Source organism: Stenella coeruleoalba, assembly GCF_951394435.1.
Source record: "Stenella coeruleoalba genome assembly, chromosome: 5".
Taxonomy (NCBI): domain Eukaryota; kingdom Metazoa; phylum Chordata; class Mammalia; order Artiodactyla; family Delphinidae; genus Stenella; species Stenella coeruleoalba.
This window is the reverse complement of record NC_137150.1, coordinates 72,894,118-72,921,985: the sequence shown is the minus strand read 5'-3', so window position 1 is coordinate 72,921,985 and position 27,868 is coordinate 72,894,118. Positions and strand designations below refer to the sequence as shown.

The following is a 27,868-nucleotide window of genomic DNA, read 5'->3' as shown; positions in this document are numbered from 1 at the left end:
TGTCACACTGAAACCAAACTGATTAGGTATTATCTCAGTGTCTCTTGCTAAGATTATTACATAATTCCTGTCATCTTATTTTTTGCAATCTAGGATTACTCTGGAGTTGCTTCATTATGATCTATTCCAATTACTAAAATGCCCTCCTTTAAATCTTATACTGGTGTTCTATTATTTCTAGGGCGTACCCTCCTAGGATCTCTGGGAATTTAGCGATGATGTCTGATGGCCTTAATTTTCTGTAGAAGAAATTTCAGAGGGGTTCTTGGCATCCTGGTAGGTGAGGAATTAGAAAGCTTTGTAGGCACTCGGGACAATGGTGGCTTTAGGTGATTGTTAGCTTCTGTATAGAGTGGCACACACAAACCTTACTCTCTAATCATCAGTTCTGGTCGAGATGGGGACACTTGGGTATACAGGAACTGAACAATTGGCAGGGCTCTCTACACGTACTTGGGAAGGTTCTCCAGTTTTCTTCCATAGATCCTTTATGAGGTTTTGCTTCTTCTGGGCATTTGTGCTTAAGCATAATTTCCCACATATATTACTCCATCTTAACAGGATAGGAACTTTCCAAGTTTTTGCCTTAGAGATTTCAAGACATCTTTGTACTAGAATCTATTTACGGAAAACTTCTCTGCTGTTATTTTTCCCCCTCTCTTATCTCTTAGCTCCTGCCTGTCTTCTCACGCCTGCCATTCTAAACTCCGCTGGGATATAAAAAACACTTTTCCAGATTCTCCCAGACTCCTTTGCCAGCAAGCTTCCTATTAAGTTCTATTACCTATAAGAGGTACTAGAAGGGAAGGGAAAAAGGGACATTTTTTTTTGCTGTTCCTATCAGTGTTGCCCCAGCAGTGGCAGTTGACCCCAGCTTCCAAATGCCTTCAACTCTTCTAGAACCAGACTCACCAGGCCCTTTCAGAGTACCAGCAGTAGCTGGGAGGTGTTTCTTTCTCAAACGTCTGAACACCAAGTCTGCAGGGCCCGCTCTCCAAAATAATCCTGAGCACCTACATTCTAGTAACCAAAACCTTTCCTGTGTGTTTCCCAGCTTTGAGGGTGGTAGCCACTTCCTGCAGTTATCATCTTTGGGTTATCTGTGTTCCCTTGTTTCAACACCTGTCTAACCAATTTCCTATACTGCATTTCCTCTGTTGAAATACCTATTTTGGTTGCTTTCTTAAGTGGATCCCAAGCAACAGATCCAGTATAATCTACATTTGTCTAGTATAAACTGACAAGGGAGTGGGATTCTAATCCTGCAGTAAAAAACAGAGACACCCAAACTTTTTATGGGTCTTAAGAAATGAAGAGGAATGATACAAAAGATGGGCAAACTCAATTTATGATCTCCAATTGAGAGAAAACCTTCTGGATTCAACTAGTTTCATGGGTAGAGCCTAACTGCAGCAGCCTGGGACCACAAAAGCCAAGTTGAAGAGAAACGTAAAGTGAAATGTAAAGTAAGAGAACGGTCCCCTAAGTTGAACTCAGGGTCCATGTTGCTCCAAGTCCTGCCAAAACAAGGAAATATATATTGGGGAGAACAAAACTGACTCAAAACTTGAAGTCATGGTTGTTTATTAAGATCTTTACACAGGAATTAAGATATGCGCAAACATACAGTAGTGGCCCAACTCCCCATTTCAAAGTCTGCAGTGATTTACAAACCTTTATCCATACCAAATGTGTACAACTTGTATAGGAATTTGAGGAAGCCACAAAATATTTCTGAGAAATGGTTTCTTCTGAGGCCAAAGTCTCTTGCAATCTGGGAACTGTGACACAGGGGAACTTATGGGCAGGGGTCTCTTGTGACATGGAGCTGTAGATACATCTGGTAGGGGAGAGGTGAGTAGTCTTCATGAGTAGACAAAAGGTAACTTGCAATTTACTGGATGCCACACGTGGGTACTTACGGTACACAAAGTCACTGGATAAAGTGAAACTCTCCCAAAAGTGGGAGTGATGGAGTAGTGGGGCTGAAGGATAGCCAGGAGAAAGTCACTATCACTTATTAAGGTTCTTTTTTGAGTCAGGGCCTGTGCCAGGTGCTCTATTACTTCCCTTAACTCTTTTTTTTTTAAAATTAATTAATTAATTAATTAGGCTGTGTCGGGTCTTACTTGCGGCACACAGGATCTTTCTTGCGGCATGCGGGATCTTTCATTGAGGCACATGGGCTTACTTGCCCCGCGGCATGTGTGACAGTTCCCCGACCAGGGATCGAACCCGTGTGCCCTGCATTGGAAGGCGGATTCTTAACCACTGAACCACCAGGGAAGTCCCACTACCCTTAACTCTTGATAGCAACTCTTGGTTACACTGATTCCCATTTACAGATTAAGAAAGTGAGATTAACAGGTAGAGACCAAGTTAAGAAGGAAATTATTCTTTCTTCCCTCCTGCACGACATGCCCTTGTTTTGGTGGTCCAAAACTCATGCACAAATTACTAGTCCCATCATTCAATTCCTTATATGTGAACTAAGGAATCGAAGAGCCATTTAAAACCATTCTTAGCTCACAGGCCCTATAAATATCAGCGGCATGCAGATTTGGCCCCTGGGATGCAGTTTGCAGACTTCTGTGCTAGGGCTTTCAATTGAGGCCCTGGTGTGTTCAACAGGCTTCCTTCCCCGGTAGGTCCTGAACTCTGTTCTTGTCTCATCAGCAGTGTGAGCCTGACGACAACTCCCCTCTGCTTTTCAGAGGTTTTCAGCCTTTCAGCCTCTGCTCTGAACAGTTTCAAAACTGCAGTTATCTTGATGGGAAAACCGACCTTGTGTTTGATGACCCTCAAGTCTCCAATACTGTCACTCTAGCTTCATGAGATGGCCCAGAGCTCTGCCGGTTTCTCTGTTCACCAGCAGCAGCCCTGATTCTCGTCCTGCATTCAGAATAGGCACATGCTACAAACAAAAAAGTGGTTGCAAACATCAGTTTACCTCTCAAATCTCCCCTCTCTAGAATCTTAGCCCCTAAGTTAGTCTTCATTGTTTCAGTAGCTTTCTGATGCTTTTAAGTAAAGCATTTTAATTTTTAAATGTAAAAATTTTACATTTTTATCTGGCTTTTCTCATTGTTCTCAGCAGGACTGCAGGTCTGCAGCACTGCTACCTGAAAAGCATAAGCTTTGCTTTCAAATAATTTAAAAATAGTATATTAAAGCTAAATATATTCAAATTCATTCACAACACTATTTCCAAAAATTTGCGTTATTTTTTTTTTGCACTGAAAAAGCTTCCTATGATTCTTAGAATTTAAAGGCAAAAAAGCACTGTCTAGAGTGGTATAGGTTGAGATGTCTAAGTATCCTTAATCTTGTAATATTTTAAGAACATTTAAATTTTGAGATGATATATTCAATATGATTGAAAATTTTAAAAGTATAAAAGAACATATAGAGAAAAGTCATTCTTCCACTCCTGTCTCCCAGCCACCCAGTTTCTCTCCCTGCTGGCAACACTGTTTATCTCTTAAATATATATTTCTCTTCTTTGGATAAATGGTTGCACACTATGTACACTACTCTACGTCTTGTATTTTTTGTTTAACTCTATATCTTATAGTTCTTTTTGTATCAGTAAAGTGGGTTTTTTGCTTAATTGCTGTATAGTATTCTATTTTACCATCATTTATTTAGTGTTTCTTGATATGATTAAGGTTGTTTCTAAGCTTATTACAAACAATGCCAAACAAAAATGTTTTATGCATGCCATTCTACATATATGTGAAAACAGCTTTAAGAAATTCCTAGAGGTAGATTGCCAAGGTTACCTCTCTAGGGCTTTAAAAGTTTCTATACATACCAAGCAACATATAAGAGTGCCTATTTACCCACATGCTTGCCGAGACTGGGGAAAAAAAAAAACCCCAAAACAAAACACCTTTACTAATCTGAAGGGTGGAAAAATGTATGAGTATTAGTATAAGTGATATTATGCATCTTTTCACACATTTAAGAGCCACTTATATTTCCTTTCCTGGGAACTATGTTTCTTGGGGAAATAAACTTCTAATTTTCCTTTTGGGTTGTTGGTCTTTTTCTAAAAGTATTGGCAGACACTTTATATAAAGGAAATAAGCTCTTTGTGATGAGTTGTATCTATTTCTTCGCAAGTTTGCCATGTCTTCCAATTTTCCTTTATGGTAGTTTTTGTTATGCAGAACTTTTTATTTTCATGTGTTAATTCTTATTTTTAACTGTGAAAAACACATAGTCCATTTCAATTTTTAACAATTATTTTAATTTTCAGATTCTCAACCTCTGCATAGTTTTAGCACTCCCTGAGAAATTAAACACACTCATATCCCTTCCATAAAAATGGGAGGAAAGTATCAGTAAATTCTAATGACTGACACAAAACATTTACTAGTTTCTCACAAAAATGCATACGTGGTAGTATCAGAAGGACTAATTGAGAAATTATCTTATGGGCTTCCCTGGTGGCACAGTGGTTGAAAGTCCGCCTGCCGATGCAGGGGACGTGGGTTTGTGCCCCGGTCCGGGAGGATCCCACATGTCGCGGAGCGGCTTGGCCCGTGAGCCATGGTCGCTGAGCCTGCGCGTCCGGAGCCTGTGCTCCGCAACGGGAGAGGCTACAACATTGAGAGACCCGCATACCGCAAAAAAAAAAAATTATCTTAAAACCAACTTTAGTCAGGAAGACTTCTTCACAGACAAATGAGTGGTTATATATGTAAATCCTAAATACATTACACTATTTTCCCCCCTTTTTGGTCATGGACTATTCCAGGAAGATTTAATTATATAACTTTTAATTTGCAGAGTCACTAAAATGTAAAGCAAAATTGGTCTTAAAAAATATTGGTTTGATGAAAAGATACATTTTAGACAAATTTGGTTAGTTTCTAACTACATTTCAGCACAATCATTACTCAGGGGACAATCACTTTTGAGAAAAGGCAAACGAAAATTTAAATCAGCATCAGAATTCTACCCATAATTACCCAATCAATATTGAAGTAGACGCCATCAAGTATGCAAAGATTACAGAATTTCAGTTACAAAATTTGGAGGAAAAAAATCTTAATTATGTATAAAAACACTGACAAATTTAAGCTAGAATTATTAGCTCTAGGACAGTTCACTGCATTATTACCTTAAAAGGATGGCTAACTAGATATCAGCAGCAATGCTGTTAAAACAGTTGTTTGCTCAAAGTTGTTCCTATTAATGAAACAAAAGATTAATAGTCTCCAAGTTAAATTTCACAAAATGAAATCGCAGCCTTCTGATTTAACTTTCAGGGGCAAGACAGAGCAAAACCCAAATATCATACTTTCTATTTTTGTCCATAAACACAAATAAAAGTCAGTATCAATACAAAGGTTAACATAAGGAAATAAAAACATGATTAGTCAGGTTCTACAACATAGGATACTGCGACATAACTCTCCTACAGAAAATTCCCCCCCCCCTCCACTTTTTTGGAATAGCAGATTAGATAGTATGGTATGAAAAGCTGTTAAAACCCAAATGTTTTCTGTGCCATCTAGCAAAGAAAGCACGAGGAAGAATACTTTGCCAAACTACACCTGCTACTCCAGCCTGGACCCAGTTGTCTGATCATCCACTCAGTTTCAAGGCCTCCAAATTGTCAATCTACCCCACTCAGCCTCATCCCAAGCTTAGCTACTTTTGCATCAAGAGTCTAGTTTCCTTTCTGTCAACTAAGTCCTAATTTTCCAGAAAACTCTGATTTTTCTGCTTTCACGTTGATCCTGACCCATTTTAAGTCAAAAAAAAAAAATGCTGTAATACTTAAAGTAATTGAAGTGGACATGGAAATTAGATTACTTTAGTGTTATGAAAGATGGACTTCAAGTGCTCTGCAAATATATGGGAAAGTTGCAAGAAAACTTAGATTCTAAACCCTGCCTGGATTCCTTAGCTACTTGGTAGATTATAATGTTGCTTTGATTACTAGTCAGTACAAAAAGGTGCGTGAAGGCCACAAAACATGCATATGGGGGGAAATGCATGGAAATGAAGATTTCTTGGGAGTTGGCCAAGGCATTTTTATATCCATAAGGACTGTCAACTTAAATTTAGTACACCAGTGATTAAAAAAGGAAAGGAGTGGGACTCTTGCTTACAACCGAGTTTGGCAGAAACACATTTGTATATTCCTCCCCTGTAATCACACCGTCCTTTAATTAAGGACAGTGAGTATGCCCACGGAGCAGAATTAATGAAAAATTTAAAAAGAATCTATGATACAGAGCTTCACTAGATTATACAACACTCCCCTTACCCAAGCACTACTTTGTGTATCTCTGAAACATCTGAAAAATACTTTTCTGTGACTTACTAGGCTGTAGGGAATGAGGAGTTTTAGATACATTACAATTATCTCTAGTAGAATTTGTTATCTTTCTTCCATTAACTGAACGTTTCAACTGGATCTTAAAAGAAGGTTGCCAATTTTCATTTTTTGAGCCTCTCCTAGGTTTTGGATGCTCTAGATTAGTCTGTCTTTTGAAGTTTCTATCTTTGGAATTCTTCCTTTGTTCCTTTAGTAATCTGTCTGGAGGTGAGGATGTAGCACGTAACTGATATTCATCTGGGGATCCTTTTTGCCGGTTTGGCCTCATCTGTTCTTGATCCACCTCTTTCTGAAGCTGTAGTGCTAATAACCTGTCCTGTTCTTCTTGTTTATGTCTCTCAAAAAGTAGACATTCCAAATCTATCAGTTTTTGGGTAAAGTTGATTTCTGTTTCTTCTTGGTCTGAGGAAGCTTTGGGGAACATTTTTCTTCTTTTTGCAGAAAAGCATGGATCCCTGACTGCTTCAGACAAAGATTCCTGGTTTTTTCTTTTGGAGATATCTTTACTGATCAGTAGGTGAGACTCTTCATTTTCTGTCTCAACTGTGTTATTTCTAATTATCTGTGTCATATCTGATACAGTGCACCGACTCTCTGTTTTGCCACAAGGCTTAACTGCAGCTTCTCCAGAGTAGGGAACTCTGGCTTCAGGTCCCTCATGATTTATGACACACAACTCTTTTTCATGATTGCTTGGTCTTGTTTTGACTTTTCCTTCAAGGCACCATTCTTTACCACTGGCACATAACTGAGGCATAGGTGACTCCACTGAAGATTGTGCACCTTGTTCATGAACTTCAAGGCATATCTGAGGAGAAAGTGTTGGCATATCTTCCTCAATTTCTGTGTCTTGCCATGTAGGGCTCTTCACATCACTGCTGTCAGTTTCCTGTAGAGAACAGAAAAACACTGAGTGAACCAGGGGAAAACATCAAGTCGTAATACATAAGTCTAATTACACTGATACCAAAGCTGAGTTGTCACTATAAGGTAATTATTATTATTACTAATAAGATATATTAATTCTTAATAGTATTTTTATTCTGTGTGCCAATTTAGATTAAGGTATTTCTTCATTTTCACTCCCATGAAGACCTACAGTTTAAAATCCACAAACTAGTTCTATATATGGCCAGGAGCTGGCACCATGACTTGATTTCTCATCTTACAAACTTCCTCTAGCCCAGGGATTTTTAATCCCTTTTTGTGTCACAAACCCTCCTCCTTTTGGCATTTTTGTGAAGCTTACAGACCTCTTTGAGAATAATATTTTTAAACATAACAATAAATACATAGGGGGACTTCCCTGGTGGCTCAGTGGTTAAGAATCCGCCTACCAATGCAGGGGACATGGGTTTGAGCCCTGATCTGGGAAGATCCCACATGCCGCGAAACAACTAAGCCTGTGCGCCACAACTACTAAAGCCTACGCGCCTAGAGTCCGTGCTCTGCAACAAGAGAAGCCACTGCAATGAGAAGCTCACATACCGCAACAGAGAGGAGCCCTCACTGGTTGCAACTAGAGAAAGTCCGCGTGCAGCAACAAAGACCCAACACAGCCAAAAATAAATACATACATACGGAACAATTTATATTGCAACACAATTATTAAAATCTTACAATTTATGATGTAATAATGCATATCTATTAATACATTAAATAATAAGATCTAGTGGCAAGTCTAATAATTTGTAACACTGAAGGAGGGATGAGTATAAACGATATTTCAAGAGATCTGCAACAAATGTAATGTGATTAAAAACCAGTGTTACCTATTGGTGACAAAGTCACAGGTACTGTTAACAGTATTATGGTTTACTGGTTTGCTGCCTACATTCATAACTAAAGGAAATGCCAAAATGAGAGGTCAGGTGGAAGTAAAGATAAACTTTTCCTTATATCTAGGTTCATATGTACTCTGTGGATTCTACCCACAGACCTTAGGTTAAGAACCCTTGCTTTAGCCAGTATAATTCTTCTCACTTACAGGTCTTGGGTAAGTTAAGACCTAGGATTAGTTTTGACCATGAGAAAGCCTTAAGAAGAAAGGTTTCGGTACTTCCCTGGTGGCGCAGTGGTTAAGACTGCACGCTCCCAATGCAGGAGGCCCGGGTTCGATTCCTGGTCAGGGAACTAGATCCCACATGCATGCTGCAACTAAGGAGCCAGCGAGCCGCAACTAAGGCATGCTGCAACTAAGACCTAGCGCAACCAACCAACCAACCAACCAACCAAATAAATGAAATAAATAAAAAAGAAAGGCTTCAATGAGAACTTGCTTCAAAACAAAAATTCCTCCTTGTTTGCGATCTTAAATCTGTTCTTTTACCTACTTTGCTTTGCATTTATCATTCCTCATAAGATTTTTTATGAACCAATGTAGTTTGGATTGGACAAATTCTAGGTTGCTTACCTAGTTTTGCTGTGAATATTAACACCAGGATAGGAGAAAAAAATCCCAGCCTACAATGCCTCTCCCATCAATCCTTAGTTCCAGCATAAGCCAGACCATCTGGACTTGAATTCTCCCTCTAATACCTCTACTTAAGGGACACTGAGCAATTCTCTTGCCTCTGCATGCCTCAGTTTTCTCAACTATAATTGGGCACAAGAAGGGTACCTTATAGAGTTGGTGGCTGTGATGAAGATTAAAGAAAATAAATACATTATTTGGCACATAAACGTCCATTAAATGTTAGGTGCTATAAAACCACCTAGCTAAACTGAAAAAAGTTTAGGAACCTGTGAGTAAAGGGCTAATAAAACTTCTATGTAGGAAACTGACCTTGGTGTCAGCTGGCTTTTCCTAGTTCTATTTTCCTGGAAGCCTGATACAGGTGAAATGTCACCTGTGTTACTAGGCCACATAGCTTATGGTAAAAATGACCCTTACTGGTGAACTGCATCTGTACTAGGAGAACTAGGAGTGATCTATAAATACCTTGCAGGAAGCCAAAGCTCAGGCCTTCTGTAAGTGACTTACAACTCTTTGACTGGCTGTGTTCCTTCCCAAGACCCCTGGAAGCCACACCCATGAGTTGTTACAGTAAATAATTTACTCTTATGGGGCATGGGACTTCTAAGTCTGGGTGGTTACTACACTCCTCTGCATGGTCTCACTTCCAGGCCATCACTTAGGAGCTCTGCAGTGAGGACTCTTGCTGAACAGATACGCCTGATGTCTGATGCTACCCTACTAGCACGCTTTGTTTACCATTGTGTAATCCTTTAAGTGAAGCTGGTACCAGGGGTAGCCTATTTAGTTTTGTGAGTCTGATGATCTCGGTCAGGGATGTACAAACTACAGCCCATGGACCAAATTCAGCCTGGTGCTTGTTTTTGTACAGTTTTACTGGAACAAAGACAAGCTCATTTGTTTATATATCGTTATGGATGCTTTCAAATGACAACAGCATCATTGAACAGTTGTGACTGAGACCATGTGGGCCACAAAGCCTAAAATATTTACTATCTGGCTCTTTAGAGAAAAGGTCTGCTGACTCCTAGCCTAAGTGAGCCTAAGGTGACTAAGAAAGGTTGTTCCATTTACTATAGTGACTTAAAAAAAGTTAGGAAACTGCAAGTATTAACATTCTATAGCATTAATAAAACTGCCAAGCCAAGAACATCTTTAGCATCCACATACCTTAGACATGGAGTCTTCCCTGTCTTCTTGTACAACTTCAGACTGTGATGCTGACCAAGGCTGAGATTTAGGTGACAAATACCTTAAAAAAAAAAAAAAAAGTTTGCCAAAATTTGAATGCTTTGAAACACAAGTGGCATGTATCCAACATAATAAAGCCAGATTAGCTATTTATGCTGAAGGCTGTCTGGCTTGCTGCTTGGCTGATTTATCAGAAAGAGTGTAATTCATCTCCCTGTCTCAGGTATTTTGGTCTATTTCTGGAGGAAAACTTAGAAGTCTGAGTATTGATATATTTTAGTGAAAAACAGCAGAAAAGGAAGTAAAAGTCAAATCTAAATTATTCCTTAATTCTCAAAAGAATTTAAACGGGTAGGTACTAGCATCAAAACAACGTAAGACTGTATACAGTCTTCCCCAAAGTAATGGAACTGACATTTCAAGTCAGGAGAAGGAATATGTTAGTTTCTTTTTAATGCCAGTAATTCTACATTTTTTATCTCTATTTGAAAAATGGTCTATGATTAGATTCTTTACCATTTTGGTATAGAGATTTTATTATATACATATTTTATATCAACTATCTACTTAGAGATATAAAAGATTTATCAATGTATCAGCATAAGAGCACATCTCTAAATATCTAAGCATCTTTAATGGGCTGTTTGCCACTAAAAATATTAAGTCTGTAATATAATGGAAAACATAAAAGAAATGGGAATAAAAGGACAGGTTATAAGAGGTTAGGTATATTTTTTAAATATTTTTTTTTGGATTTTGTTAAAAAAAATCCAAACACATACAACTCTGCTCAAAAATGGCACAAATGTTGGCTGTCTTCAAGTGGTGGTAACTTTGGGTGATTTTCAAAGAGCAGCTAGCTTTTATAATTAAAGAAAACAATGGAAAAATGTCTGATTGCAAATATGTAAAATCGTAAGTTCCATTGTCCAAAGCACCAACGTGTAGCATATAACATTAAAATAAAATCTAGACAAAGATCTCATATAAAGAATAAATATCCCTTATAGACAAAATAGTATCCAAACCGCATATTTAGTTGCATCAACCTAAATATTTACTCTGAGAACTTATGAGAATAAGAACTACCTCTCAGTTGATAAAACAGGAGTCCAGGTTTAGTCTCATTTTACTTTTGTTTCCCAAAGCTGAAGAATTCCTTCTGCCAATGTTAGATATTAGTAACCAAGTATATTAAAACCAACATAGAATTATTACAGCTTAATAGTTGTTCAGAAATCCATAAGCAGAAAACAAAACAAAGTGTGATCAGATACCCATGTAACATAATTGGTGAAGATTTGTGAACTCTCTGGGATATTGTTTATTTATAAGAACCAAGTAATATATGAATACATGTAGGAAATATGTGTCATCATCCCTTTCCATTCCTATTTGCTTCCTCATATGTAACCAATTTTTTAAAAAATTATTTCTATATACTGCATACTATCTTTTTTTAAAGCTATCATATTCTTTTGTGATTTCCTTTTTTCACTTATGTCTTATAGATCTTTATAAAAAACTATATACATAGGCCTACCTCATAAAAACAAATAGTTTACAAGAAAATAGTTACAAAATATATGTAAGGGGTGGTGGTAGTGGTGATGTAATTAATTGGGCGATTGGGATTGACATGTATACACTAATGTGTATAAAATTGATGACTAATACATCATAGTTACAGGGAGGGAGATACTGACTGGGAAAAGATACGAGTGAACCTTTTGGAAACAGTCTGTATCTTAATCTGGAGTGTGGTTTATACATATGTAAAAATTCTCCAGAAGTTACATTTAACATTAATATATATATACTTTAAAAAGTTTTAAAATCTTATATTATCATAAAAACCCGTACACTTATCACTCAGTTTAAGGGGAAAAAATCACTGATTTTAAAATTCTTTATGGGGCCTTCTCTTTGTGCCCCAGCTGACAGGCTACAACTATCCTAAGATGCTCTTATCTCTTGCTTTTATTTATTTATTTTTCCCTTGGTCTATTTTATTTTTATTGGGGTATAGTTGTTTTATAATGTGTTAGTCTTATGTCTTGCTTTTAAAAATAGTCTTAACACACACTAGTACCCCTAAACACTTTATTGCTTAGTACTGCATGATTTCTGAACTTTACGTATATGGAATCATACTACATGTATCTTTCCACAACTTGACTTCTTCACATGCCTTCCTGAATCAGGCATGTTTTCCTTAGCCAGAATTCATTTTCATTGCTGGAAAGTAACAGTATTCTGGTCTACTGTTGGACATGTGGGTGCTTCTGGCTCTTTACTGTTACTAACAGTACTGCTGGAAACATTCCTGCACATGTCTTCTGGGGTTTTAGTGTCTACACTCCAGTCATAGAGCATCAACCTTTTACACTCCCACCTATAGTTTAAGTGCTTCTTATCCTCTAGGATACTTAATATTGCCAGAAAGTTTAATTTTCCAATAGGGTGAGTATGAAATGTTACCTCATCATTATTTTGTTGCTGTTTTAATTGAGGTGCAATTGACATATGACATTATATTAGTATCAGGTATACAACATAATAATTCAATATTTGTATACGTGAAATGACCTCACTGTAATTTTTTAAAAATCCTATTGAAGTATAGTTGATTTACAATGTGCTAATGTGTTAATTTCTGCTGTACAGCAAAGTGGTTCAGTTATACAGATATATATATATATTCTTTTCCATCACAGTTTATCACAGGATATTGAATGTAGTTCCCTGTGTTCCAAGTAGGACCTTGTTCACCAATCCTATATATAATAGTTTGCATCTGCTAATCCCAAACTCCCAATCCTTCCCTTCCCCACCCACCCTCCCCCTTGACAACCGCAAGTCTGTTCTCTATGTCTGCCTCACTGTAATTTAAATTGAAATTTCCTTGATTACTAATAAAGTTCAATCTTTTCACATGTTTTGGCCTTCAGCTTTCGTGTTCTGTGATGTCAAAAGTTTTTGCCTCTTTTTCTGTAGTTCTGTCTTTTTCTCACAAATAGGTGGGTATTCTTTAATAATAAACTTTTTCCAGTAAATAAGTTGAAATATCTTCTTTTAGAGGGCAGCTTATCTTTTCATTCCCTAAAGGTATTTTGATAAAGACATTTTAAATCTTATTATAGTCTATTTGGTTTGCTCCTTAAAGCATCCCTCTCTACAGATATCCTCCTTTGTTATCTTCCTAAAGATTTATTTTATGTATATATGTATATATTTACATATTTGCTTGCTTACTTATTTACGCATGCTGCGCTGCACGGCTTGCTGGATCTTAGTTCCCGGACCAGGGATTGAACTCGGCAGTGAAAGTGCCAAGTCCTAACCACGGGACCGCCAGGGAATTCCCTTGTCTTTTTAATAGGTCTTTAATTCGCCTTAATTTTTATAGATAGTATGAATAGAGGTCCAAGCTAATTTTCCCCACATATTATCCACTGTCCCACAGGCATTTATTGACAAGCACCTCCTTTCCCCACTGACCAGCAACGATGACTACTGTGTTGGTTACCCAAAGTACCCCAAAACTTAGTGGCTTAAACCAACAAACATTATCTCATAGTTTCTGAGGGTCAGGAATTCAAGAGAAGCTTAGCAGGGTAGTTCTGGCTCAGGATTTTCATGAGGGTCCAGTCAAGATGTTGGTCAGTCATCTGGTCAGTAGCCTGACTGAGGCTAGAGGATCACCCTCCAACAAGGCTCATGCACAAAGGCTATTCTGGAGGTCTCACTTCCTTACTGGTTGTTGGCAGAAGGCCCCAGTTCCTTACCATGTGGGACTTTCCATAGGGCTGCTCACAACATGACAGCTAACTTTCCCAGAGCAAATAATCCAAAAGAGAAAAGTCACTTTAGGACTTAGTCTCTGAAGTGTACAATGTCCCCCTCTCTGAAGTGTACAATGTCCCTTCTGGTAATTCTATGTGTATACTTAAGTCCAGCTCACATTCAAGGGGAGGGGAATTAGGCTCAGCCTTTTGAAGGGAGAAATATCAAAGATTTGTGAACATATTTTAAAAACACCAAAGCTAGGGCTTCCCTGGTGGCGCAGTGGTTGAGAGTTCGCCTGCCGATGCAGGGGACACGGGTTCATGCCCCGATCCAGGAAGATCCCACATGCCGCAGAGCGGCTGGGCCCGTGAGCTATGGCCGCTGGGCCTGCGCGTCCGAAGCCTGTGCTCCGCGGCGGGAGAGGCCACAACAGTGAGAGGCCCGCGTACCGCAAATAAATAAATAAATAAAATAACCATTTTAAAGCGTACATTTAGTACATTTACAAAGTTGTGCAACCATCACTTCTATCTAGTTTGTTGTTTATTTTTAAGAATTCTTTATATATTCCAGAGACTAGACCTTATCTGTTTTTAACTTTGTGTACCTTTAACCCACCAGTTTCTCCAATTTCTACTTTTAAATTCATCAGTTTATTCTTATATTTCTAGTAAAGTTTTATCTTTATATATTTCAAAATATATATTTAGATTCATGAGTTATATCCTTTATGCAGAATAGTATTATATCAATATGAAATATCCCTGCTTTTCTTTTAATGGTTTTTCTCGACTTCTACTTTGCATTATATCAGGCATTAACAATATTGATGTTACACGTCTATTTCTTCTTTTAATAGCAACCACCTCATTTAATGCTGCCCTCTTCCCATCTATCTCCATCTCCCTGTCCCAAATTTCCACCATCTAAAATCCTAAATTTCTATGAATTTTGAAAGGAAGCAAATTACCTGCACATACCCAGCTGAATCAAAAGCCCTTACATGTTTTTGAAGTCTAGATTGTAGTTGATAAACTTTTTCAACTATGAATTACTATGGAAAAGCTTATATCCTCATAGAGTCATCAACTCTTCCTGCTGCTAAGAGGGGCACTCTGGGGCAACTAAATTCACTCCACTGTTGACTACCTGACTCATGTTTTTTGTACAGTGGGGAAGAAATGTAATATATAAACTGGGAAAAAGAGGGTGGGGTAATGATCTAGATGCCAAACTGTAAACTCCTTCAATGAGGATGACCTTATATGGAACTAGATTCTCACTTGAATCTAAATCAAGAGAAAAAGGAAATGGGAACAACATGGAAATCCTGAGCAATGAAGATAAAAAAGGTTTCACATCCCTCTTCATGCTAGCCAGGAATCTAAGCTATGTGAGCATCTCTCTTATTTTCACTTTACATCAACCTCAGACCATCTGGAGGGTTTTCATGCAGAGCTGATGGGCCAAATTTTGATATAGCAGTAAACTATATTCACTTACTTCTGAATATCTCCAGTGTTCGTTTGTTTGTTCTTACTTTTCTTCTGTGACTTGGTTGTGACTGGATCAGATTTTTCAGAATTCAAGGGCGAAGCCAAGATACTTCCCTCACAGAAATTGTTCTTCAACAGCAGAAAAAGCATAAAACAATTTTAAAATAAAATAAGCTATTAATCAATTCAGAATCCACAATAGAATTTTTCAGGAATTATTAAATTCTATATATCCTTTGAATAATACTGACCATGAAAAAAATTAATATAAACAAGATAAAGTTTATCTAAGTTGGTCTACATTGCATTTTTACTCTATATTATAAACACAAAGAGCATGATGGTACTAACCTCGTTAGCTGATAATTTCTGCTAACTTTTCTAATGAATAATTTCATATTTATAACTACCGTAATCTGTAGGGAAAAATTCAGAGCTGTGGCTATACCTGGTGTAAAATTTATTTTACGTTAAATAATTTAATTTGGGGATTTAAGGGCATACCAATAAATATCATCAATATTTACTTGCTATCTCATGGCAGTCTCATAAGTTTCTTACTACACTATTGGAAAAATTAATATACTTGGTGGTGGTAGACATCTGGCCTAGGACGACCAAACTTTTACAAGTAAATGAAAAACTATTTTAAAATATCAGTAGATCTGCTCTTATAAGCCCATGTAAAAACACGAAGAATTAAAACAATAACTCTTGAAAGACAAAGTTGACCCCAGATTTTCCTCTCTGATATATTTTCTCTCCTATCCCATTTGTTATTCTATTGATCTATGTCTTTTTTTTTTTTCTTGGCCACGCTGTGCAGCTTACAGGATCTTAGTCCCCAACCAGGGATTGAACCCAGGGCCACGGCAGTGAAAGTGCCAAGTCCTAACCACTGGACTGCCAGGGAAGTTCCATGGTCTATGTCTTTTATTTAATTTCTCAATTGTGTACTGCTCCAAAGCTATTCCACTTAAATTTTAAAAGGAAATATATTTTTTAAAAGGGCATATAGGGCTTCCCTGGTGGCGCAGTGGTTAAGAGTCCGCCTGCCAATGCAGGGGACACGGGTTCGGGCCCCGGTCCGGGAAGATCCCACATGCCGCGGAGCGGCTGGGCCTGTGAGCTACGGCCGCTGAGCCTGCGCATCCGGAGCCTGTGCTCCGCAATGGGAGAGGCCACAACAGTGAAAGGCCCGCGTACCACAAAAAAAAAAAAAAAAAAAAAGGGCACATAATCTAAAACTTGGGTATATTATTATGAATGGCAGGCCTCTCAAAAATGGGGGGGAAAAACCACAACCCAATTCTGGATATACTTCATTTTGTTAAGTATATTTTAAGATATTTGTTGTTTGAAAGCAGAGGAATTGTTTTTAGAGGCTCTCAAACCTGAATGTACATCAGACTTCCCTAGATGCCTCTGGGAGTGGTATTCCCTAAATCCCATCCCCAGAGATTCAGTATTTTAAAAGAACTACAAGTGATTCTGCCAGGTTCTTTCAAATCACTGGGTCCCACTGTATCCTTTGGTCTTACAGTATGTGTTTTATCATCCTTTCTTTAATTCATTGTCCCCTGGGCAGTAATTTAACTACAACAAGATAACAAAATCCAGGTTTAATATGTTATTTAAGAATTTAGGGACTTCCCTGGTGGTCCAGGGAAGCACAGTTAAGACTGCGCTTGCACTGCAGGGGACACTGGTTTGATTCCTGGTTGGGGAACTAAGATCCTGCAAGCTACACAGCGTGGTCAGGGAAAAAAAAGAAGTTAAAAAAAAATTTAATGTGCTTCAATTTCAAAAAGTGATCTGCATCCATACAATGGAATATTTTGCCACTCTTACAAAAGAATTATACACTCTATGTAGTAATATAATAGGAAAAATCTCTAAGAAATAGCGAGTGAAAAAGGTCAGGAGAAAAACAGTGTGATTCACACATCCTTTTTAGGTAAAAAAAAAAAAAAGTTATAAGAAACTGTTAATAGTGCTAACTAACCTTTGGGGAAAAAGACTGATGTAATGGAATAGGAATAGGAGTGGAGAAGTGGGGGCGGGGGGCGGGCGGGGAATGGAGCTTTCATTTTCCACTGAATAGCTTTCCTGCATAACTGAATTTACTAACAACATACAAAAATGTTTTTTTTAAAGCATACTTGGATTAGAGCAAATATATAACAGTATGCCAAAAAAGTTTTGCTTTAAGTAGAGCAAATATGTCAGGAATAGTTTCTAGTTATGGTGAATGCTTCCTTTTTTAGATTGTTCAAACTCACATAGTCAAAGCAATAGGAATGTAAATACTTCAAAGTTCTTTCTTAAAACTTACAATATTAAGGCTTAGCTTTCTTGCCAGCTCTTCATCGCTTTTCAGTTGTTCTTCCATCTCTCTTTGCCTTTTTTCTGCCTGTCTCTTTTCCTCTTCTTCTTCCTCTGCCAGTAATCTCTGTATGTATTCTTCACTTGCTTTGTTTTCTTCTTCCTCATTGGCTCGTCGCTCTGCCTCCACCTTAAAAATGATTAATAAAGAACAATCCTTCTCTGAACTTTTTAGTATACTTGCAATATTTCTTTCTTTTTTTAAAGATTTAATTTTATTTATTTTTGGCTGTGTTGGGTCTTCGTTGCTGTGTGCGGGCTTTCTCTAGTTGTGGCGAGGGGGGGCTACTCTTTGTCATGGTGTGCAGGCTTCTCCTGTTGTGGAGCACGCGTTCTAGGCATGTGGCCTCAGTAGTTGTGGCTCGCGGGCTCTAGAGCGCAGGCTCAGTAGTTGTGGCGCACAGGCTTTGTTGCTCCACAGGATGTGGGATCTTCCCAGACTAGGGATCGAACCTGCGTCCCCTGCATTGGCAGGTGGATTCTTTCCCTCTCAAACACCCGGGAAGTCCCAATATTTCTTAATAAGAATAGAAAAATTTAAAAAAAAAGAATAAATTGGCAGGAATTAAAATTTCTCAAATGAAGTACAAATCTGGAGAGGCAAATTCCTGTAGAATAGTTCAGGAAGTCTCCTTCAGGAAGCCTTCCCCAGTCAGTCCAATGAAACCTTGATCAAAGTCTCATCCTTCCACATTTCGGTCCTTATCACATTTTCCATTACACTGTCACACATTTCTGGAAGTCTTTCTAGGTGATACTTTTCCTCAGTTAACAGAAGGCCATGTTCTGACTAATTTTGGCATAGGTTTCTGAACTAAACCCTAGCAAGGGAATGGAAATGATAAAAACTGACTTAAACCAAACAGTGTCCTTCCCTGAAGTTGGGATGAATCCCCAAACACGGTGGGCAGGGGTGAATAGTTGCTGAAGAAACAACCACAATGGTCATTATATGATTTACAGATGAGGAAAGACACAGAAAAGCTTTCCTAGATCAGAAAGTGATCTAACTTTCTTTTCTTAGCTCAGTAACTGGCAGCGGGGAGACTCAAACTCAGCATCTAGGACCTAAGGCCATGCTTGTGGGCATCTGAACTATACTTCCTGAAAGAAATAATGTAACAACTACTTTAGACATCTAAAGAATTTGACTCAAGAATAAGTCCTTGACCCAATTCAAGTGAAGGTGACATGAGTAAAGGTTTGTTAAGGAACTTTTAAGTCTTCTTGCTCTTAAAGGAAAGCCACTGGAAGAGACAGCTGGTTCTTCCTCTGCATACTGTTGTATATGCACCTGAGGTTCAGAAATGTGCAGCTACCTTGTTATTAGCCTGAGGATAAAGCCAGCTGACAGAAGTTAGCAAAGAAATGGAACTAGAGCTCTGGATGAAACCGACCCTGAAGCCCCTATTAACCTCTGGAATTCCAGTGAATTACACTTTTCTGTCACCTGTACTCAAAAGCATCCTGAAAAAACCTGTTCTCACTATACTGTTGTAAAGATTAAATTACTCCTTACTTAAGGAACTTCCCTGGTGGTGCAATGGTTAGGAATCCGCCTGCCAATGCAGGGGACACGGGTTCGATCCCTGGTCTGGGAAGATGCCACATGCCACAGAGCAACTAAGCCCGTGTGCCACAACTACAGAGCCTGCGCTCTAGAGCCTGCATGCCCTAGAGCCCGAGCACTGCAACTACTGAAGCCTGCACGCCTAGAGCCCATGCTCCACCACAAGAGAAGCCTGAAAACCACGAGGAAGAGTAGCTTCTGCTCGCCACAACTAGAGAAAGCACGTGTGTAGCAAAGAAGACCCGACGCAGCCAAAAAATAAATAAATAAAACTCTTACTTAAGAACATCGTCTAGACAATATGCTGACAATTAACTATCATAATTATTTACTAGTTCTTCTAGAGCTCTCATGGTCTAATACAGTAGCCACTAGCTACATGTGGCTACTGAGTAGTTGAAATGTGACTAGTCCAAATTGAGATGTATTATAAGTACAAAATACACAATTGCACACTAAATAAGAATAAAAGTCAATACTTTCTATACTGATTACATAATAAAATATTTTAGATATACGGGATTAAATAAAATATACATAAAAATTAATTTCATCATTTTTTAAAATACTTTTTAAAAATATTTATTTATTTTGGGCTGCGTTGGGTCTTCGTTGTTGCACGTGGACCTTCTCTAGTTGTGGCGAGCGGGAGCTACTCTTCGTTGCGGTGCGTGGGCTTCTCGTTGTGGTGTCTTCTCTTGTGGCGGAACATGAGCTCTAGGGTGCATGGGTTTCAGTAGTTGCGGCACATGGGCCCAGTAGTTGTGGCTCGCGGGCTCTAGAGCACAGGCTCAGCAGTTGTGGCACACGGGCTTAGTTGCTCCGCGGCATGTGGGATCTTCCCAGACCAGGACTTGAACCCATGTCCCCTGCGTCAGCAGGCAGATTCTTAACCACTGCACCACCAGGGAAGCCCCTCATCTGATTTTATTTTTTTAATCTTTAAAAAATGTGGCTAATAGAAAATTTTAAATGATATATGAACCCACACCATATTTCTATTGAACAACACTGCTCTACATTAATCAGGGTAGGGGGAGTACTAGGGCTTTCCTAGTACTAGTGAAGTTCAAAGGCCGTAAGCACCACTCCCTCTTTTCATATTTAGGTACTTCACAATTAGCCCTTTATGCTTTCCTCACCTAAATGCATTGTTTGTGCCCCCCAAGCTTCATATATTGAAGCCCTAACTCCCAATGTGATGATATTTGGAGGTGGGGCCTTTGGGAGGTAAGGGTCATAAGGGTGGAGTCCTCATGAAAGGGATTAGTACCCTTAGAAGAAGACACACAAGACAGATGATCTATCTCTCCCTTCCTCTCTCTATCATGTGAGAATACAGTGAGAAGGCAGCTGTCTACAAGCCAGGAAGCAGGCCCTTGCCCAATACCAGATCTCCCAGTACCTTAATCTTGCACTTCCTAGATCCAGAACTGTAAGAACAAATGTTTGTTGTTTAAGTCACCCAGTCTATGGTGTTTTTGATATAGCAGCCTAAATGGACTTAAGACACCCATAATCTACCACCTTTTCCCCATCCTTTATGCTCAAAGCTTCCCGGAAATTAAAAAAATTTCCTTCATACTTAAATGCTTACAGATCACTATCACATAAGAAGAGCATGTATAAATAAATTAAAGCTAGTTTTAAACTATTTTGAACACATGTAAAAAAAAGAGCCTTTATAAAGCACATTAAAATTATTAACATTTCAATATATACTATTTATTTACATAAGCACATAATGTAAACACAGCAGAAAAATCTTCCAGAAAAGAGCAACTATTTAGTACTTACCTTGCTTATCTCCTCTTCATATTCTCTTCTTAATTCCCCAGGTTTACTTAATAGGCGAACTGGCTGATAGTCATCAACTGTTTCAGATCAAGAAAGAAAATTACATTATAGGCAACACCGAATTCTATGGCTAACTTTGATCTTCCACTAAACCTATATTAATATAAAAATGCAAAATTAAAATAAACATACAATTATTAACAGATATAGCAATATTTTTTTAATGGAATTCCATTTTAAAAGAAAGGCCAGGACTTCCCTGGTAGTGCAGTGGTTAAGAATCTGCCTGCCAATGCAGGGTACATGGGTTCGATCCCTGGTCCGGGAAGATGCCACATGCCATGGAGCAACTGAGCCCATGCGCCACAACTGCTGAAGCCCGCACGCCTAGAGTCCATGCTCCGCAACAAGAGAAGCCACCACAATGAGAAGCCTGCGCACCACAGCAAAGAGTAGCCCCCACTTGCCGCAACTAGAGGAAGCCCGTGCACAGCAACGAAGACCCAATGCAGCCAAAAAATAAATAAATAAAATTAAAAGAAAAGAAAAGAAAGGAATCTATGTTCCCTGGAATTAACCAAATACAAAAAAAAAAGGTCAGGGACTTCCCTGGTGGTGCAGTGACCAAGAATCTGCGCTCCCAACGCAGGCGGCCCAGGTTTGATTCCTGGTCAGGGAAAAAGTCCACATGCTGCAACTAAGAGTTTGCATGCCACAACTAAAGATCCCGCATGCCACAACTAACACCTGCCTCAGCCAAAAAAATAAATAAATAAATAAAATAAATAAATAAGTATTAAAAAACAAAAAAAGAGGGCTTCCCTGGTGGCGCAGTGGTTGAGAGTCTGCCTGCTGATGCAGGGGACACGGGCTCATGCCCCAGTCCAGGAAGATCCCACATGCCGCGGAGCGGCTGGGCCTGTGAGCCATGGCCGCTGAGCCTGCGCATCCTGAGCCTGTGCTCCGCAACGGGAGAGGCCACAACAGTGAGAGGCCCACGTACCACAAAAAATAAATAAATAAATAAAGACCAAGGTTTGTGGCAAAGGATCCTTTGAAAAAAAAAAGAGAGAGAGGCCAGAGGTTTTCTGGTTCAAAATGGCACATGAACACATATACTTCGCCTTTTCTCTAGAAGCCATTAACATAACAATAAAGTAAGTTTTAAAAAGTAATTCTACAATAATAGTAAACACATATTTCTCAAAAAAGGTGTATATAAATGGCCCACAAGCACATGAAAAGATGCTCAACATCACTAGTCATCAGGCAAATCAAAACCACAAAGAAATACACTTTGTACCCATTAGAGTGGCTACTATAAAACAAACAAAATAACAAGCATTGGCAAGGAGATGAAACTGCAATCCTTGTGCACTGTCAGTGGAAGTGTAAAATGGTATAGCTGCTATGGAAAACAGTATGGCTGTTGCTCAAAAAACTAAACATAGAAATACCGTGTGATCCAGCATTTCCACTTTTAGATACATATCCAAAAGATCTGAAAGTAGGGTATCAAACAGATACTTATACACCATGTCATAGCCAGCATTATTCACAACAGCCAAATGGTGGAAGTAACCCAAGTGTCCATCAACATGAATGGATAAATAAAATACGGTAAATACATACAATAGAATATTATTCAGTTGTATAAAAGAATGAAATTCTGACACATGCTACAACACGGATGAACCCTGAAGACACCATGCTAAGTGAAAGAAATCAGACACAAAAGCATAAATACCTACTTTGTCCTCTACTTATATGAGGTACCCAGAGTAATCAAGTTTGACAGAAAGTGGAATGATGGTTGCCAGGGGTTAGTTAGAGGAAGGGGGAATTGAGGAGATATTGTTTAACGGGTACAGTTTCAATTGTGTAAGATGAAAAAGTTCTGCAGATGGATGGTGGTGATGGCTGCACACCAATATGATGTTCTTAATGTCACTGAACTGTACACTTAAAAATGGTTAAAATGGGGATTTCCCTGATGGTGCAGTGGTTAAGAATCCGCCTGCCAATGCAGGGGACACGGGTTCGAGCCCTGATCCGGGAAGATCCCATGTGCTGTGGAGCAACTAAGCCCGTGCGCCACAACTACTGAGCCAGCGCTCTAGAGCCCGTGATCCACAACTACTGAAGCCTGCACGCTCTAGGGCCTGCATGCCACAACTACTGAATCCACATGCTGCAACTACTGAAGCCCACACGCCTAGAGCCCATGCTCCGCAACGAGAAGCCACTGCAATGAGAAGCCTGTGCACTGCAACAAAGAGTAGCCCCCGCTCACCACAACTAGAGAAAGCCTGCGCACAGCAACGAAGACCGACGCAGCCAAAAAACAAAAATGGTAAATTTTATGTTATGTATATTTTTACCACAATAAACAAAACTTGATAAAAAATAAATCACTTTGGGAGTTCCCCGGTGGTCTCGTGATTAGGATTTGGTGCTTTCACTGCCGTGGCCTGGGTTCAATCCCTGGTAGGGGAACTGAGATCCCAAAAGCCGCGCAAAAAAAAGGAAAAAAGTAAATCACTTTACACATTAGACACAATAAAAAATAGCTAAGATAATTTAGAAAAAGAACAATGAAGAGAGATTTACTGTATTAGATATGAAACACAATTAAGTAGAATTAAATGAAGAAGGCGTGGTACAAGCACAGCCATCAAGAAACAGTTAAAAAAAAAAGAAAATCCCCCAAACAGCTCTGGAAAACAAGCAGACTGTTGTTTGATTAGGTAAACAGTATACAATGAGGATGTATCATTCACCAAGCAGTGTGGTTCCCCAGGAACTTTCAATTCCTGGGGGAAAAAAAGTTAAGATGGCTGTTTTACACAATACTCAGATTGCAGGTGAATTTTAAAAAATTTAATGGAAACTAAAAATGACTGAAGAAAATATAAATGATAAATTCAAAATTTTAAGATAGGGTAGATTTCCTGAATAACAGAAGAAATACCCAAACAATACTTTTATATGATGACAAACATCACAAAGTTAAAAACAACAAACTGGGAGAAATTATTTGCAAATACAGAAATCAACAGACAATTAACATGCAGACTATAACAAGAACTTCTACAGATTAAGAAAAACACACTTCAGTAATGGGCAAATGAAAGGAACATGCAATTTACAGAAGATGCTTAACTACTCACTCTATAGTAAGCAGAGCATTGTAATTAAAAAAAAAATTGGGGACTTCCCTGGCAGTCCAGTGCTTAAGACGCTGTGCTTCCACTGCAGGGGGTGCGGGTTTGATCTCTGGTCGGGGAACTAAGACCCCACAAGCCACACGGTGGGGCAAAAAAAAAAAAATTTTTTTTAATAGAACTACTGAGATTTTTAATGTTTACTTATTTGTACACAGGTAAATCTAAACTAAGATCAGTAACTTTTTCAACCAAAAACACAACAAATTTAAATTGCCTTAATATGCTTCCAATAATCTAAATGCAGCAATTATTTGCTGTTTCTTAAACAATTTCTAAGAGTATGACAAATCTTAAAAAATCCGTTTTATAGACTAGAAGCGACTATGACAGTCAGTGCCATCTGTTTGAAGTACCTCACAACACTCATTTGTGTTAGTTAGCTCTAAAATTTCTCTCGTAAACTACTGAAATTAAATGTTCCCACTGTACTTAATATTGCTTTCTTACGGTGAGTGTTCTTCTTAAGAAGTCAAGATTCACTAAAGGAAATTTATCCCCATATTTTTTATTTTACTCTGAAAGAAAAATCCAAGTTAATTGAAGAACTAAATGTCCAATACTGGACCAAAAATAAAAACAAATAATAAAATCTAACTAGAACAATCAGGCTGTTTATAAAATTATTCTTCCATCCCTCAATTTGACTCCGCTTCCATCATCAAGGAAACAGTTTCTACTCCCAATTAAATTAAATTTGCTCTGTAGTACCAATCTCCCTCTGAAACCTGTAGGAATTATTCTTTGGCTTTTTCTAGCTTCTGGTGGTTTGCCAGCAATCTCTGGTGTTCCTTGGCTTACAGACGCATCACTCCAACCCTCTGTCTTCACATAGTCTTCTCACTGTGTGAATTCACATCATCTTCCTTCTGTGTGTGTGTGTCTGTGTCCAAATTTCCCCTTTTTATGAAGAGACCAGTCATAATAGATTGCAGCCCATCCTAATGACCTTAACTTGATTACCTCTGTAAAGACCTTATTTCCAAATAAGGTCACATTCAGAAGTATTAGAGGTTAGAACTTAAATATATCTTTCTGTTACGTTACATGTAACAATGTGTAATACATCCTCACTGAAAAACTAAAAAACACTACTGAGAGGAATAAAGATCTAAATAAGTAGAGAAATATACTATTTTCATGGGTACGAGGGCTCTATATTGTTAAGATGTCAATTCTCCCCAAATTGATCTATAGATTCAATGCAACCCCAAACTCCCACTAGGCTTTCAGTAGAAACTGACAGGTTGATTTTTAAATTTACATGGAAATAGAAAGGACCTAGAATACTCAAAGCAAACATGAAAAAGAATAATAAAGTTGGAGAACTATTACTGTTATTGACCTAGGTTCTTGGACTCTTTAATCAACAGAAAGTGGTAAGAGGCCAGATGAGAAATTCAGGCAAGCCTTTACTGGGACTTGTGCTACAGCACAATGGAGCAAGAACAAGTAACAGGTGCCCCCCGTTCGCTCCCCAAGGGGCGCAAGCTGGGTCCTTAGATGGGGTGAGGGTAGGAGTGGACTGGTGGGTTGGGCCAGAGGGGTGGCTTAGGTGGTCTGCCCACCCCCTTGGTGGTGCTGTGTGCAGGGAGCACGCTATTGCTATTGCTCCTGGCACCTCAAAAGTGGCAGTTGGGTTTTGGCCTTTTTGTGTTTCATTGTTCATAATTTGCCCCAAATGCCCATGAATGTAGTTATTATTTTTAGTCCCTTATAGTTTTTGTTTTATTCTGTTGGTTGAGGAGATGTTTGTCCAGGCACAAGCACTCCAGTAAAGGGTCTCATGGCCCAGGTCATCTCATTACCATAAAGCTACAGTAATGAAGACACTGTGATTTAAACATTAGAATCAACAAATCAATCAGTGGTGGGACTTCCCTGGTGGTCCTGTGGTTAAGACTCCATGCTCCCAATGCAGGGGGCCCAGGTTCAATCCCCAGTCAGGGAACTAGATCCCACACACCACAACGAAGATCCAACATGCCCCAACTAAGATCCAGTGCAGCTAAATAAATAAACTAAATAAATATTTTTTAAAAAAGTCAGTGGAATATAGACCCACACTTACAAGAAAAGCTTTTACAAGTGATAAAGGAATAACTAATATTCATAAGGAAAAAATTAACCTCTATCTCATCCACTATTCAAAAATTAATTTGAAATGGACCATAAGCCTAAACATAAAAGCTAAAACTGTAAAGTTTTTAGGGGAAAAAAAGAGGAATATTTTCATATTCCTAGGGTTTTCTTAGATAGGACACAGAAAGTAATAGCCATAAAAGGAAAAGTTTATGAATTAGACTTCATGAAAATTAAAAATTACAGCTCATCAAAAGACACCATTAAGGGGCTTCCCTGGTGGCGCAGTGGTTTAGAGTCCGCCTGCCGATGCAGGGGACGCGGGTTCGTGCCCTGGTCCGGGAAGATCCCACATGCCGCGGAGCGCCTGGGCCCGTGAGCCATGGCCGCTGAGCCTGCGCATCCGGAGCTTGTGCTCTGCAACGGGAGAGGCCACAACAGTGAGAGGCCCGCGTACCGCAAAAATAAATAAAATAAGCAAATTTAAAAAAAAAAAAAAAAGACACCATTAAGGACTTCCCTGGTGGTGCAGTGGTTAAGAATCCCCCTGCCAATGCAGGGGACACGGGTTCGAGCCCTGGTCCGGGAAGATCCCACATGCCACAGAGCAATGAAGCCCGTGTGCCACAACTACTGAAGCCCGCACTCTAGACCCCGTGAGCCACAACTACTGAGCCCATTCGCCTAGAGCCTCCACCACAAGAGAAGTCACCGCAATGAGAAGCCTCTGCACCACAACAAAAAGTAGCCCCCGCTCGCTGCAATGAGAGAAAGCCCGCGTGCAGCAACGAAGACCCAACACAGCCATATATAAATAAAAAATAAATTTATAAAAAAAAAGGAAAGAAAATGAATATGCAAACCACAGACCACAGAAAATATTCACAAAACACATCTGGCAAAGTACTGATACATATCACTACTTAACTCCTACACTCAATAATACAAAGATAAAACTCAAGGGGCAAAAGATTCAAGCAGGCACTTCACAATGGAAGACATACAAGTGGCCGGACAATAAAAAATGAAAAAAGATTTAATATCATTAGTTACCTGGGACATGAAATTACAACTACAATGAGATACTACTACAAATCCATCAGAAGGATTAAAATTAAAAAGACAGGTAACAGCAAATGTTGGTGAGTATACTGTAAGTGAACCAAATGTGTCCCCTCGAAATTCACGTAGAAATCTTAATTCAATGTGATGGTATTTGGAGATGGGGCCTTTGGGAGGTCTAATTAGCTCACGAGGGTAGAGATCCCATGAATGGGATTAGCACCCTAATAAGAGGCCAGAGAGCTGGCTAGCTCTCCACTATATGAGAACATAATCAGGAAGAGGGCCAAATCAGGAACCAAATTGGCCAGCACCTTGATCTTGGACTTCCCAGCTCCAGAACTGTGAAAAACAAATCTATTGTTTAAGTGACCCACTCCATATACTTTGTTACAGCAGCCCAAACTAACTAACGCAGATGAGCAGAAGCCAGGATTTGTA

General features: G+C 38.9%; 1 protein-coding gene across 6 annotated transcripts in view; it reads right to left on the bottom strand.

Moving 5' to 3' along the window:
- Positions 1–2,793: 2,793 nt before the first annotated feature.
- The window catches only part of RNF168 (ring finger protein 168), a 41,623-nt gene continuing 16,548 nt past the window's right edge, over positions 2,794–27,868 (bottom strand). For 2 of the 6 annotated variants that reach the window (XM_079921331.1, XM_079921332.1), the window contains 5 exons: positions 21,060–21,136; positions 17,643–17,822; positions 15,315–15,436; positions 10,002–10,083; positions 3,019–7,244 (listed from right to left, as the gene is read on the bottom strand). In XM_079921331.1, the coding sequence (XP_079777457.1) occupies positions 6,291–7,244; positions 10,002–10,083; positions 15,315–15,436; positions 17,643–17,822; positions 21,060–21,136 (1,415 nt within the window). In that variant the 3' untranslated portion in view covers positions 3,019–6,290. Of the gene's footprint in view, positions 2,915–3,018; positions 7,245–10,001; positions 10,084–15,314; positions 15,437–17,642; positions 17,823–21,059; positions 21,137–27,868 lie in introns of those variants that run through there. The other 4 variants (XM_079921335.1, XR_013828313.1, XM_079921334.1 and 1 more) reach the window with 4 other exon arrangements.